The 14,713-nt window shown below is 44.0% G+C and overlaps 1 protein-coding gene across 1 annotated transcript in view; it reads left to right on the plus strand.

Moving 5' to 3' along the window:
- The window catches only part of TAFA4 (TAFA chemokine like family member 4), a 194,294-nt gene that overhangs the window by 53,623 nt on the left and 125,958 nt on the right, over positions 1 to 14,713 (plus strand). The window contains exons 2-3 of the mRNA XM_061622055.1: positions 6,195 to 6,332; positions 11,671 to 11,786. Of these exons, the coding sequence (XP_061478039.1) occupies positions 11,672 to 11,786 (115 nt within the window). The 5' untranslated portion in view covers positions 6,195 to 6,332; position 11,671. The remainder of the gene's footprint in view (positions 1 to 6,194; positions 6,333 to 11,670; positions 11,787 to 14,713) is intronic.

A 14,713-nucleotide genomic window follows, 5' to 3' on the forward strand; every position in this document is an offset into this window, starting at 1 on the left:
GGGGAAAGATTATCACCCCTTCCCCCTGAGTGGCTCCTACCATCAAAATGGAAGCCTCCATACAGTTGCTTTAAAGGAGAAAAAAATTGGGAGATCTGATTCTGGTTCTCTTGTGTTATGTCTGACCCCCTCGAAAGAAGGAAGGGGTTTGTGGAGGGTTGAGTTCAGCACAGTGGAAAGTAACCCTTAGTTGTGCCAGTTATCCATCCCCTTAGTTGTTCAGATCGGTGCTAAGATTCTCTTTACCACAAAACTTGACATCTTGTGGCTCCATCTGGGACATTGCCACTAGACCTTCATCTCATCACATAGTGGCCGTGCATCCCAGGATTTGGCAAAGTTGCTCATGCCTGCTTTCCTCCATTGATTCTTACATAGTTCACGTGTGGGGAACCTTTGGCCCTCCAAATGTAGTTGAACCACAATTCCCATGTGCCCCAGCAAACACGGCCAATGGCCAGGAATGATGGGAGATGTAGTTAAGCAACATTTGGAGAGCCAAAGGTTCCCACACCCAGCATAGTTATTTATTTATTATTTTATTTATATCCCACACTTCCTCCCAGCAGGAGCCCAGGGAGGCAAACAGAAGCGCTAAAAACACTTTAAAACATCATAAAAATAGACCTTAAAATACATTAAAACAATATTTACTTTTGGAAGCCAGCTTCCTCCTACTCCCCTCCATCATGGCTACGTTCTAGATAGAGCAGTCTAATGTGTGGTCAAGGAACTTATGGATTTCAGCTACAACGATCTGTATACTCAGAAAAGCTCAAAACATAACCCAATAGATATTGCTGCAGCTGAAAGTTACATGTCTGTTGGCTGATACTCAGCAAGGACACCAAGGTGAGTGGTACACATTGGAGTTTACAGAAGACATAATTTTCAAGGACATAAGCCATGAAGCTTGTGGATTCTCCTTTGTTGGAGGATTTAAGGCAGAGGCTCGATGGCCACCTATCAGGGGTGTGGTAGTAATATATTTCCTGCTTTGGCAGAAGCTTGGATTAGATGATCTTTGAGATCTCTTCCAACTCTACGACAGCTAAAAAAAGAAAGAAAAGAAACCACCATATTCAAGAGAACTATACCTCTGTTTACCATGTGTTGTGGACAAACAACAAAGGATGACCTTCAGGTTCTCCTTGTGAGATTCTCCAAGTAAGCCAGCTCCACCATTAGGCAGAGTGAAGTGGCTGCCACGGATGGCAGATGCTGGGAGGTGGGAGTGGTGGTGAGGTGTTAGAAGGCAGAGCTGTGTCTATTAATGGCTAGCCTGCCACACTCAGATTCAGTGTCCTATGGCCAGTGTTGAAATAAGAGTCAACTGACAGTCCAGTTGGCTTCTCTGTGTGGGTTGCTTGTGTGGGGGCATCGTACCTTTTGCCTCCAAGCACCAAAATGCCTTGTGCTGCCCTGGCTGGATGAGATGTACACAGCTCTTGTTTCTGTAGACAGAGATGATTTCAGACTACCAACCCATTAGACAGGAACTTCTCAAATCTGATATGCACATGTGACACAATCTTGTATTGGGCAGACCATTAATCCCCCCCGCCAGCTTGTATTGCGTACACCAGGGTGTAGCCAACATGGTGCCCTCCAGCATCCATCAGCTTCAGCCAGCATGACCTGGGGTCAGGGATGATGGAAGTTGTAGTCCAACAATATCTGGAAGGCAGCACGTTGGCTATCCTTGGGGCACTCTAACCAGCAACGGGTCTTCAAGTTGCCTGCAAAAGAGAGGGTTTTTCAAGCCCTGAGATTCAAGGCCTTTTCAAGGCCTGAGATTATTCAACTAGAAATGCTGGAGATTGAACTAGGGACCTTTTGTATGCAACATGTGTGCTTCAGACCCTCTCTGTTGTGTTGTGTTATATTAGTTGTATCACCAAACCCATTAGAAATCTTGTCAAAACAGTTCAGGAGGCTTCTGAAGGAGATAGCAGTTGAACCCTACTCCCTTGCTTCCCTATGGTTCTTTTAGAAAACACATTGAATTTTGAATGAGATTGACATATTATGATTACAGTGGCAAAAGCGATAATACACAAGAGGCTATGAGACCAATTTTGTTTACTCGTGAGTAATCTTTCTTGGGCATTCAATGGGATTTGGTCATTGTATGTAAAATTAGGGCCAAAGTCCAATTAAAAAAGCTGGTCCGTTAAAAAAGAAAAGTAAGACAAAAACAGGGATAATTAGGCCTTTAGGGATTTATAGCTAAATATCTATTACAGTTCACATTTGTTTAGACCATTAAAAGGGAAAACTCCGTTGGACAGCAGGTTACGTTCAGGATTTGGTAAGTGGATTTACCTTATTACTTCATCACTTACTTTCCTTGATGGTTTTAAAATCTACCTGATCAGCAGCAGTTTGAGGTATTTTGTTTCTAATTCTCTCTGTTTTCTCTTTGCTCTTTAGAATTTGTGATTCATTTACATAAAAGTTAAGCAGTAATCTATATTTTCTCCGCTCCATTTTAACAACCCTCATTCTGCAGCAGTTAAAAATGTAGTAGGCTTGTTTATTTCATTGACAGAAATAAGATACTTAAGCAGTTCTTAAAAGGGAGGGGGGGAAGAGAGAGGTGGGCCACTTCTTTTTAAAGATGCAGACAAACCGGGGAGCAATTCAGAATTAAATCCACATTCATAAATTCCTTAATTGGCATAGTCATCATCTTTAATTGCTCATTATAAAGGATACTATAAAATGTGATGGGAGTAAATTGTTAGCAGATATTATGGGGGGCTATAAAATGCATTTTGTAACATGTAAATACTGATGGGGGAACATACAGTGTTTCGCGGAAAAGAATAATGTGAGTTAGAAAGTGATTGTAATCAAAGCTTAAACTGCAGTTCTTCAGCTCTGAGCACAAGCCACTTTGTTGGAGGACTGGCACCTAAAGCCTCATGAGCTCTGTTGGAACTCATCTTATCTTCCTGGAGCAAGTTTTTTGTGAATCTCTTTGTCACCTGAATGCCCATGGCTCTCAAGTGTGGTGTGTCAGTGCAAAACAATAAAACAATTGTGTTCTGCAGTTTCGTACGTACTAAGCACGCTATGCTGTGATGAGGCTTAAATCTTATTCTAAAAGCTCTGCGGTAAGGGTCAACCATACAGAGCAGAGGTTTCTTAAAGGCAGCAAGGGGAGAGTATAGCCCTCTTGTCACAAAACCTTCTCAGAGTCAAGCACTGGAGCAAGACCTCCATGGATCCAGCCATGGATCCAGCACATTCACTTCCTCTGTTGCCATTAAATCAAGTTAGCACATTTCTGGGCTGGGCTCATGTAAACTAAACGAAACTGCAAAAATGACAGGTGAGGGTTACTGTTTTTCCTTCCCACAGCATGGGGACTCTGGGGCAGCCTTCCCCAATCTGGTACCCTCCAGATGTTTTGGACTACAACTGTCTTTAGCCCCAGCCAGCAAAAGCGCTATATTGGGGATGGCTGCTCTAGGGAATTGCTGCATTTTCAAACCACAGTGCCCCAGTAGAGCTCTTGCCTCTAAAGGTCAGGTGTGATCTTGTGTATGCTGTGTGTAAGTCATTACTGGGCTTCCTAGAGGAACTCTGTCTGATGCAAAAGGGCAGCATCACAGATTGTTATAAGGGATACCCCGCCCCCCGGGCAAAAAGAAGACGCATCATTAAGACTAAGATTCCCCCCCCCCCATCCATTTTTTGCCTTATTCTCAAGGTGAAGCTTGCTTAGGTCTCCTTCATGTAATACAGTCAGGGTGACCAGATGCAGAACAGAGCTGGGCTCCTGCACTTTTTCAGTAGGTGTGTCAGAGACGAAATTCAGCAGATGTAGCAAGTGATACCTGCTGAAATTCCCACCTCTACCTCACTTATCAAAGGTGCAGGAGCCCTGCTGTCTTTTACGTCTTAATGAAATGAAATGAAATAAACATCACGTGTCCTGTCCTCCACTACAGAACAATTCTCAATGCAGTGATAGAACAGGGGTGCTGTTTCAGGTTCCACTGAGGAAGGGGGCAAAAAAAAATTCAGTAACGATTGGCAAGATTCACAGCAAAGGTCAATGGCTTTTGGAAACCTTCAAGATTATTTTGCAAAAAGAAAAAAAGTGTTTTTAAAAAGCTTTTGTTACTGGTATTTTAAAATACCTCACCATTACCTGAGAAGTCCAGGACCGCAGTAGGAGAAGGGGGAGACAATGATCTCTGTGCAACTAGTGTTGAGACAAATTGTTTCCTGTCTATATAGGGCCTCTCTCAGTTCTCACCGTCACCAGTCAACATGAATGGGGAGGTTCAGAATTAACACCAAACCATGGGTGGGCACTGTGTCAGGAATGGCCACTTGCTGTTGAGCTACAGCTCCCATCACCCCCAGCCAGCATGGTGAATGCTGAGGGGTGAAGAGAGTTAGAGTCCCACAACACCTAGATGACCACAGGTTCCCCAACCCTGCATAACATGAGCAAGCATCTCCCCTCCTGGCAGTCCTCTCCTTCTGCTCCTGGTTTGAGGCAAACCATCGGCTGCATTTTGATGTGGACCAGCAAACTTTGGTTTTGCTTGCCCTGCAAATCAGGATTGCAAAACAGGGTTTGATCCTGATTTGCAGCACCAGTGCAAAACAGTTTTCTGGTTTGTACAAAAGAGCAAATTATGGTTTGCCTCAGCTCAGGGTCAACAGAATGGAACAGCAGCATGTAGCAGAAGAAAGGACAGGGAAGTGGAGTGTGTACTTCTGAGGGACCTCACCCTGTGTTTCATATGGATCACCCTAAAGTGTTTGAGCCAAGATATTGGGGGCAGAGAGGAGAGAAAAAAGAGGATTCCCATTTATACTCCATTGAAACTCCTGCCCAGCCCAAGCTACCACTGTCCATCCTTCTGACCTGCTCGGTCTCCCAGGCATGATTCATTAGGTCAGGAGCAGCCCATCATCAGCTGGATTTGAAGTCCAACAACATCTGGAGGGCATCACATTGCCTACCCCTGCATTAGGTCAAAATGATTATAGGAGCTGCTGCATTGTCAAATGGCTAAATAGTGTAGCAACATTGGGAGATGCCATATTTCCTGCTTTCTGGCACTCATTCTCCTTCCTACACTCTCCCAAGGGAACTTATCTCATGTTCTTGCATCACCAGGAGAACTGCTGGGCTTTGAAAACCAAATACAGCCCATCATCCTGATTGGCGCTTTTCTAATAATCAATAAGAATGTTGAGAAAATTGGTTGTAAATGGGCTGGTTAACTTAGAGTAGCTCCTGATTTATCTGAAAGAAACTCAACTGCTAGTGCACACCTGACCATGCAAGATCATTGCTCGGGCAGTGCTGCCAAGCTGTACCACACACATTTCATGATGTTGTATTCTTGAACCTGTTCCCAAAAAAGCATGTCGGTTTCAAAGAGCCACTCAGTTCAAGAAATAGTTTGGAATAGAAATCCCAGTAGCCTTTATTGACATTTGTCCCTCAAAGCAATGAGCCAAGAAAGCCCCTATGCAGGAATCTGTTTTTTTGGGTGTGTGTGTGTGTGTGTGATGTGCTTTCGATGTGCTTTAAATGTATGGTGTGTACACAGGCCAAGTTTCTAAGTACTAGTTGCTAGGAGTCAGAGGGGGGAGAGTGCTGTTGTGCTCTTGCTTTTGGGCTTCCCAGTGGCATCCGGTTGGCCACTGTGAGAACAAGATGCTGGACTAGATGGGCCATTGGGCTGATTTAGCATACTTTTCTTAGGTTATTAGAGCAGAGTGGCATCAAGATCATCAGACCTGGTTGTAGAGATTTATTGTATATCTGTGCCCTTCTTGATTACATCTTTTTGTGCTAGCTTTACGTCACTGTATTTTAGTCCAGAATTCCCTGTTTTTGAGTTGGGGAATTTGCATAGATGCATCCTGTGATTAACTTTGTAGATATTTCTGTGTCACTTACACTCACCAAGATCTTTGAGTGTATAACTGGAGGTAAAACTGAATATGTAATAAATAAATAAAAACTTCAGTGCCATATACACTGTCTATGTTAAAATAAGGCCTGTAGACTTCCTTCATAGAATGTTGCAGTTACCATGGACTTGTTTTGCAATGGAAATGGCTGGCACTGTGAAACAATGGCTTTAATAAATAAGTCTCTCCCATCACCTGTCCGAACCCTCAGTAATTGTTGCCTAATCTGGTTTCTTTCCTAGGCCCTGGATGTGGAGGAAAACTTAGAGGAGATGCAGAAATGCATGTGTATATTTTCAAATGGGAATTTAGACTTGCTGCAGAATATGTACACTGATAAACCTGTTTAACTGCAGTCAAAACCTGGAAAAACTACTAAGGTAAGGAGAATGTTTCATCTTTTTAACAAATCATGAAGATTTCTGGAATGTCTAACAGGTAATATTAATGATGATCCACAGGTAACTGATTCAGGGAGGGAGATAAACATAATTAGGAACTCAACATTTTTGAGCATTGTTATTTTGAGCATTGTTGAGCTCTGATTGTCTCCTTCTAATGACCCAATCTTGCTTTTTTAGGGTTGCTTCTTGTTCCCTTGAGACTTCTCTTCAAGTTAATGGGTTAGAGCCAGTGTCTCATTTTAAAAGGACAAGTGTCAGTGCTCAAACCTGCCTGGAATCTGCATGTGTAAATCTAGAATTTTCTCCTCCAAACCCAGATTTGTAGGAGTAGGGCCAGGATTGGTATCTGGCATCCTTGAGCAGCTACCATTGCCGTAGTAGAACCCCCTACTGATGGGACCACATTACTACTGTGATGATGACGATGACGATGATGTACCTGCTGTAACTGTGAGGTGCACCATGCATCTGGATCTAGCCATTGCTTTTATTCCTGACAATGTGCATAACCTAGTATCGCTCTGGGGTGCTGTGGGAAACTGAAAGGTTGGCTAGATCCGGCTGCCCAGTGCTGCTACCACAGCCAGGTAAGCTCACCAGGGCCCTGATGGAGGAGAAGAGGACCACCAGAGGACACTTTGGCCACATTCACACCATATATTTATTCCACTTTAAACAGTGATGGCTTTCCCCAAAGAATCCTGGGAACTGTAGTTTGTGAAGGGTGCTGAGAATTGTTAGGAGACCCCTATTCCCCTCATGTTGTTGTTGTTATGTGCCTTCAAGTCGACCACGACTTATGGCGACCCCATTAATCAGCAACCTCCAAGAGCATCTGTTGTGAACCACCCTGTTCAGATCTTGTAAGTTCAGGTCTGTGGCTTCCTTTATGGAATTAATCCATCGCTTGTTTGGCCTTCCTCTTTTTCTACTCCCTTCTGTTTTTCCCAGCATTATTGTCTTTTCTAGTGAATTATGTCTTCTCATTATGCGTCCAAAGTATGATAACCTCTGTTTCATCATTTTAGCTTCTAGTGATAGTTCTGGTTTAATTTGTTCTAACACCCAATTATTTGTCTTTTTCGCAGTCCATGGTATGCGCAAAGCTCTCCTGCAACACCACATTTCAAATGAGTTGATTTTTCTCTTAATCTGCTTTTTTCACTGTCCAACTTTCACATCCATACATAGAGATTGGGAATACCATGGTCTGAATGATCCTGACTTTAGTGTTCAGTTCAGTGATACATCTTTGCATTTGAGGACATTTTCTAGTTCTATCACAGCTGCCCTCCTCATTCCCCTCATACAACTGCATTTTCAGAGTTCTCTGGGAAGAGGAACTGACTGTTAAACTGCTCTGACAATTACAGCTCTGTCAGGGAAACAGGAGTCTCCTAACAACTCTCAGCACCTTTCATAAACTACACTTCCCAGGATCCTTTGGGGAAAGGCATGACTGTTCAACGTGGAATAATGTGAACATTGGTGTGAATGTGGCCTTTGCCTAGAGCTTCTTCAAACCTAGAGCCAGCCCTGTGGAGGAACTTGCTGCAGTGAGGGCAAATCACTTGGTAGATTCCTAAAGGCATTTTCATTTTCATTGTGACATTGCATGTTCCACAACTGAGTCCTGGCATTAAAACTCATTATAGTGGTGTTGATTTCTTGTTAGCACTGTCTGAAATTATGTAACTGACTCCATACGGAAAGACGAGCAAAGCCAAAACTCGGGCTTTCGGGGGTTCACAGAATTTCATGTTCTGAAATAATCTATACAAGCAGTGGCATTTCAAAGAGAGTTTTGAAATGGTTTAGGGCATGTCAGAACTTCTGCCCTCCTCAATAGAAGTAGCTCAGTAGACCAGGAGTGGGAAGAAGCCAGACTGTGGTCCATTAGTTCACCTCTTTTAAATTGGTTAGTTGTCTATCTAGCATCTGCTGCTTGCTGGGTTTCTTGGAAGGGATACTTTTACTACAGGTGTGGGGAACCATTGGCCCTCCAGATGTTGCTGAACTACAACTCCCATCAATCTCAGCAAGCATGGCTAATGGCTAGGGATGATGGGAACTGTAGTTCAGGAACATCTGGTGGGCCAAAGGTATCTCACACCTCCTTTACTAGGTGAATGTTGGTTTGATCCACAAAGGAGTCCTTATATTCTCAATCAGGGTGAACAGTCAGTATCAGGGCTGGGTCATGGTCAAGAGAAAATAGGAAACAAGGACTGTAGGACTATTGGGATCTGAGGGCAACCAGGAGTCAGGACCATAGAAGAATCAGGATCAAAGGGTAATCCAGAAATCAAGATTAAAGAACAAACTAGGAGTCAGGGCTTGAAGAGGAACACCAGAAATGCAAGACACTAGAGCTCAGGTACACCTTGTTGCTCAAGTAAAATTCCACTGAAAAAGGAAATCCTCTTGTACTCCTCTTGCCCAAGAGGACCCAATGGCCAGCCGGGGCAGAGTCTGTCTTCCCCAAGAAGCTGCAATTATGCAGCTTGCCACATGGGGCAGTGGTCAGCAAGATCAGGGTAGTTATGCCTTTTCTGTTAAGAGATTTGGAATGTGTAGTTTTGCTTTATAAATTTAAGATATATCAGCGAACCATAAGGAATCAAGTAAAAAATAAAAAAAAAAATTCAAAAACATCCAGAACTGTGTTGATCCTTGTAACCCAGTTCTATTTTTGGGGGGTGAGAGAGTGAAAAAAGAAACTAGGGGAGTGAATATTTAAGATTGTTGGAAGTGGGGACAGGGATCGGTTTTACTTATGGTTTTATGAGGTGACTGAGAGTTCCTTTCTCCATCCCACTTTTTTACATTCTTTGTCTTAAAACCTTGCCACATCTGCTTGTTACAGGTGATGAGACTTTCCTCCTAGCATCCTTCCCATCTGCATGCCCTGCATGCCACCTTTCAAAACACCCCACATTATTCTTATTATTACTATTGTTGCTGTTGTTGTTGTTGTTGATGATGATAACAGAAAAAGTGAATTAAGTGAAAGTGAATTAAGATTTTTGAGAAACTTTGGGAGGGAAAAATGTTGGCTCAACTTAAAAATGAAAAGAACTTATTTTCATACTTTAAGTATTTATATTTATCCTTTTGGATAAATATTTATATTTAACCTGTCAGTCTCTGCCAGCTGCACTGTGGTGATATATAGCCGGCAGCTGCCTATGCAGGGGCTTGGTTGTAAAGCAGTTAAGCAAGGGAGAGGGTCAAGGGGTCTCAGTGCACGTACCAGGTCATCTTCCAAAAGGCAAAGTCAATGAACAAAGGAAGGTCTGATATTTTAACAAATGTAATTCGGGTTTCAAGGTACAGCTGGTGAGGGTGTGATGCTGGTGTCTTGACGTTGCTTCCAGCAAAGGGCAAAGGGCGTCTCACTGCCTTTTAAGCTCCTCTCCCTGGTTAAGGTGCTTGCAATCAGCCCTCTGACTCCCAGGAGCTTGTAGCCTTAAATGGTCAGAATGTCTGCATTGCCCTGCTACTCGCAGGTGTCTTTGCTCTGCAGGGGGTGTAGGGGCCTCCTGTTCACTCCCTGAGTCTGACTGAGCCCCCCCTCCCATCGTATCCTGAACATCTTCCAGTGGTGGGGGGTCTGGAGCTGCTTCTGGGGTGGGTCTGCTTATTCCCTCTCTGCTGTGCCAATCCCCTGCCCCTCATCCTCCTCTGAGGACTCATCCGGTGGAGGCATGACAATACATCCTTCCAAACCAGCTTATAAGTAAAATAAAAACACTGTAATAAATTGTTAGGATTCTTCCCCACAAGGCTGCTAGTGTCAGTGGGCCCTGAGGGCTGTAGGTGGTGGAGGAGACAGTCTAGCTCAGCCTCCCCCAACCTGGTCCTTCAAGATGTGTTGGACTACAATGGTGGCCCATAGTAGTCGGGGATCATGGGAGTTGCAGCCCAATAATTTTTAGAGGGTGCTAGGTAGGGAACATTGGGTTTAGCTGGAGCAGGCTCTGCTGTCATCTTCTCCACTTGCTTTCCACTTTTTCTTGTTCCTTTCTACAGGGCAGTTGGTGGCACATGGCCTGCTGTGATTGTGTGTGGTGGGGGAGTCTAGCTAGAGCAGGCACTGATTTCTCTCTTGGGCCTCATCTGAAGTATACCTTTAAAGCCATATCATACCACTTTCAACTGTCATGGCTTCTCCCAAAGAATCCTGGGAACTGTTGGGTGATGAGGCCCCTATTCCACTGTCAGAGCTACAATTCTCAGAGTTCCTTGCGATGAAGGATTGATTGCTAAAGTGCTCTGGGAATTGTAGCTCTTTGAGGGGAACAGGGGTCAGAATAAGTTTAACCTCTTGTACTAGGCACAATGTAGTGGCCTCCCACCTCACCACCAAAACACATCACAGGTTATCGTTCTTGTTCGTGCCCTGGAACATCTGATTCATATTGTGGACACATTGTAGCTTGGATGCATAGTCCAGTTGAGCCAGAAGGTCCAGATGGCAGAGCAGCATTCTTTGGCCAGGGTCCAGAGCAGTGGCATCTTGGATGCTCTCATGCTGCACAATTTCAGTTCTACTCAGTTCCTTTTTAGTCTGTCTGTCTGAGTCCCTTTTTAATCTCTCTTTCTGTCCTGTGGCATCATTTCTGTAATTTGAAATCAGCGTTGTTCAGCTGTTCTAGACCTAGGTCCTAACCCTCAAATGTAGCTGCTTTTTAAAAAACTTCTCTCTACATCAGGGTTGGAGAACTAGTCATCCTCCAGGTGTTGGTGAGGTACAGCTATCATCATTCTTGACCATTGGCCATGCTGGCTGGAGCTGATGGGAGCTGGAGTCCCAACAGCACCTGGCCATGTGACACCTACACCCACACCACTGGGCACCATCTCCCTCCCCCAACGATGGTTGCAGCACGTCTGATTTAAGGTGTCTTGGCCAACCGATTGAAGACCGATGATTTAAATGGACTCTTCCACAATGTTACTTAAAAGAAATCCCATGTATTTTATTTGTGGGTGTGGGAGTGGTTTGCAAAGATCGTGCAATGAATCATGCTCAGTTCATATTCTTAACCTCCAAATAGAATCACACAAGGAGAACTGTCCAGGTGTGCGTATGGAAGAAGTATGATGTGCTCTACCGCATCCCTTCTTATTATGAGACATGGCTGCTAAAGAATTGATCTCTGTTTAGGTGTGAATGTGATTCAATCCCCTTATGTATTTAATAATCCATTCCAATTTTTTTGGTTATTGCAGCTTTCTGTTTTTGTTTTACATTACTCCCAAATTATATATTATCCCTTTCACTCAGTGCCTTCCTTTTTCCTTCCTGCAGGATGAGGTCCTGTGCCAGATCAATGCTTCTATCTCAGTGGCTGTTCCTGGCATATGTGTTAATGGTATGCTGCAAATTGTTGTCCGCGACTAGCCACCATCCCCGGGGGCACCCAGGTAGGAGCGTTTAAACTCATTACGCACTGCCGAGGCCAATTAATAACACTCTCTGAATGTTAGAGTCCACTTTTTAGCCATGGATAATTGATGAAGCTGTTGACACTGCATTACAATCAGAGCAGAAAAGGTTATGAACACACTTACAAAAAGAGAGACGAGTTATTGCTAAGATTTCGAAAGAGATGATGGTAAGGTTTAAGTAGGGCAGTTTCCCATAACACCCCTGGACGTTGGGTGTGTTTCTTTATTTCTCCTTTGAATCCAAAAGCAAAATAGATCAACCTCCTGATTTTACAGAATGGGGAGATCCTGAGGTTATTGTTTTGTAACAAGTGGGGGTGAAGGGGAGAGAAATGATTGCTTTCTAGTGAGATTTTACTAGTTAGGCTTTTTCTTCTTCATGTGATAGGCTGATTACCATAAGAAAATAAATTCCATTTGTAGAACAGCTGTGACAACCTTACCAGGTTGCCAGGCTGTCCTTCAGTCCATAGGATATGAAAGGTTGTGAAACACTTTCCCAGAGGACGAGATCATCAGCAGTGGAAAGAGGAGGGGCAGGGTATCTGGGTTATAGAGTCCTCCCACAGAGGGGCTCGGCAAGGGGGGGCTCCAGGACCACAGCAGCAGGTTGTTGTTCTTTGTTATTTAATATTTATTACTTGTCCTTCACTTAGAGGTCCCTGGGTGGGTTACAACAGTTTTAAAATATGGCATTAAAAAACAACCTAAAATTGCAGAATAGGGTGAGTCCTAAAAATATACGTCTCAGGCAGGGCCGGTGCCAGGCATGACTGGGCCCTTGGACACCAGCCTGGCCCAGGCACGCGGCTCCTGCCACCTACCTCTCTTCTGTCTTCTGCTGCTGCGCGCACATGCCTGCCATCAATCAATCAATCTTGCCTCTCCCTCTCCCAGTAAGGAGGAGGAACTCACCTGCCGGGAAGCTGGCATGACAGCTCCGCCTTATCTGGCGAGCCACTTCTGCCCAGGCATTTCTTTATTTTGCCCTCTGTATCATACAGAGGTCAAAAGTGTTGTACTTGGCTTTGAGTGTCTTGGAGTTCATATCCTCGTTAACCAGCAAAGACCACCGAGTGCTTTCAGCCTCACTTGAGCTGCAGGGGTTGCTGTGGGAATGAATAAGAGAAGCTTCTCAAAGTACTCTCTGTGATGACACAGAGAGTGTGAAATGATGTGTGATGCTCATCCCAGTTCTTTGATCAATGGGAAGTTCAAAAGGTGCAACATTTTCCCAGGTTTGTCTCCCTTTGGAAGGTGGTCACTGGAGGCTTATTGATGTTGGTAATATTTGAGTTCATTTACAAACCTACTACCTGAACATAGCTGGAAGTACAGCTTAAACCCTGTAATACACAGCCAAAGTCCACCGCCTCCCCCCATTTCAAATCTCCAGGGTAGACCAGGGTTCTCATCTTTGTTTTGGAAACCCTATGCCAAAAGTAAGGTACAGTAGGGCCTCGCTTTACGGCGTTCCGCTTTAAGGTGTTCCACTGATGCGGCGCCTTTCATTTTCAATTTTAAAGGTTTTTTTCCCCCTTTTGCAATGTTTTGTGCCGTTTTTGCGTCATTTTCGCGTGACGCGGCCCATGAAAGTCAATGGGGTTCCGCTTTACGGCGTTTTCCGCTTTACGGCGGGGGTCCAGAACGGAACCCGCCGTATAAGCGGGGCTCTTCTGTAGTCTTTTTCTGACTAATATTGATCACGCATTGACTGGGAAGTGTACCCAGTGTCATGTTGGGGAGGGGTCACCTCATGCTTTTCAACTTGCAGGGTTTGCACATTCAAACTGAACACCTGAAAAGGGCTTCTGTTTGACTCAAAACTGCAGTCTCTCTTCACACCATACATTTAAAGCACATTTAAAGTGCATGACTGCCCGAAAGAATCCTGGGAACTGTAGTTGTTAAGGATAATGGGCATTGTAGCTCTGTGAGGGTAAACTACCATTCCCAGGTTTCTTTGAGGGATGCCATGTGGAATGTAGGTTGTGTAGGCAGCCGCAGTCACCCCTGCTGAAATAATTATTACATTATTAAAGGTGCAGGAGCCCTTCTTTTCACCATATGAATAACACAGTCATAAGTGAGGTGTGGCCAGGAACCAGATACATCTGGCTGACTTCCATGATTCCAAAAAAATCTATTCACTACAAGGAGATTGGATTTTAAGCTGTTACTGCTCTTGGTGCTAAACTGTTTTAAAAGTTGTTTGCTGGGATGGCTGAAGTGTTTTTATACTGCCATTAGTTTTAATGTTCTAGATCAGCCTTCCCCATCTTGGTGTCCTCTAGATGTTTTGGACCACAACACTTGTCATCACTGATCATTGCCCATGGTGGTTGGGGCTGATGGGAGATGGAGTCTGAAACCTCTGGAGGCACCAGGTTGGGGAAGGCTGTTATAGATATCCATGTTAATTTTATCATGGTTTTTATAAAGATTGTACATCGCCTTGGGGGGGGGGAGTACATTTTGAGGTGGCTTGGAAATGCTTGAAATAAATGCAAAAAATAGTGCAGAATCTGGTAACCTCCATAGGGTCATGACAATATTGGAGTAATCTGAAGTGGTCAAATGCTCATGTGGGCTTCTTTGATTTGCTGGTATCACGTATTGGAAACATTAGAAGAGCCTGACGGAAGGCAATAATGCAGATCTAAAATGTAAAGAAATGATTAGGCCTTTACTAACAGCAGCACATCTGACCTTGGCCAGGTTTTGGAGGGATCTTATTGGAGCCACTGTTGATTACTGGCACAAAATATTTTGGCAACTGGCTAGCACAGGAAAAATTACCTACAAATTAAAGGTATTTTGGGATCAAGCAAAAACTGACAGTTTTATAGGGGAATGCTATGATTTTATCTGTTTTGTAAATGATGAAACACAGTATGTACAGA

Source organism: Rhineura floridana, chromosome 3 (genome assembly GCF_030035675.1).
Source record: "Rhineura floridana isolate rRhiFlo1 chromosome 3, rRhiFlo1.hap2, whole genome shotgun sequence".
NCBI classification, from domain to species: Eukaryota; Metazoa; Chordata; class Lepidosauria; order Squamata; family Rhineuridae; genus Rhineura; species Rhineura floridana.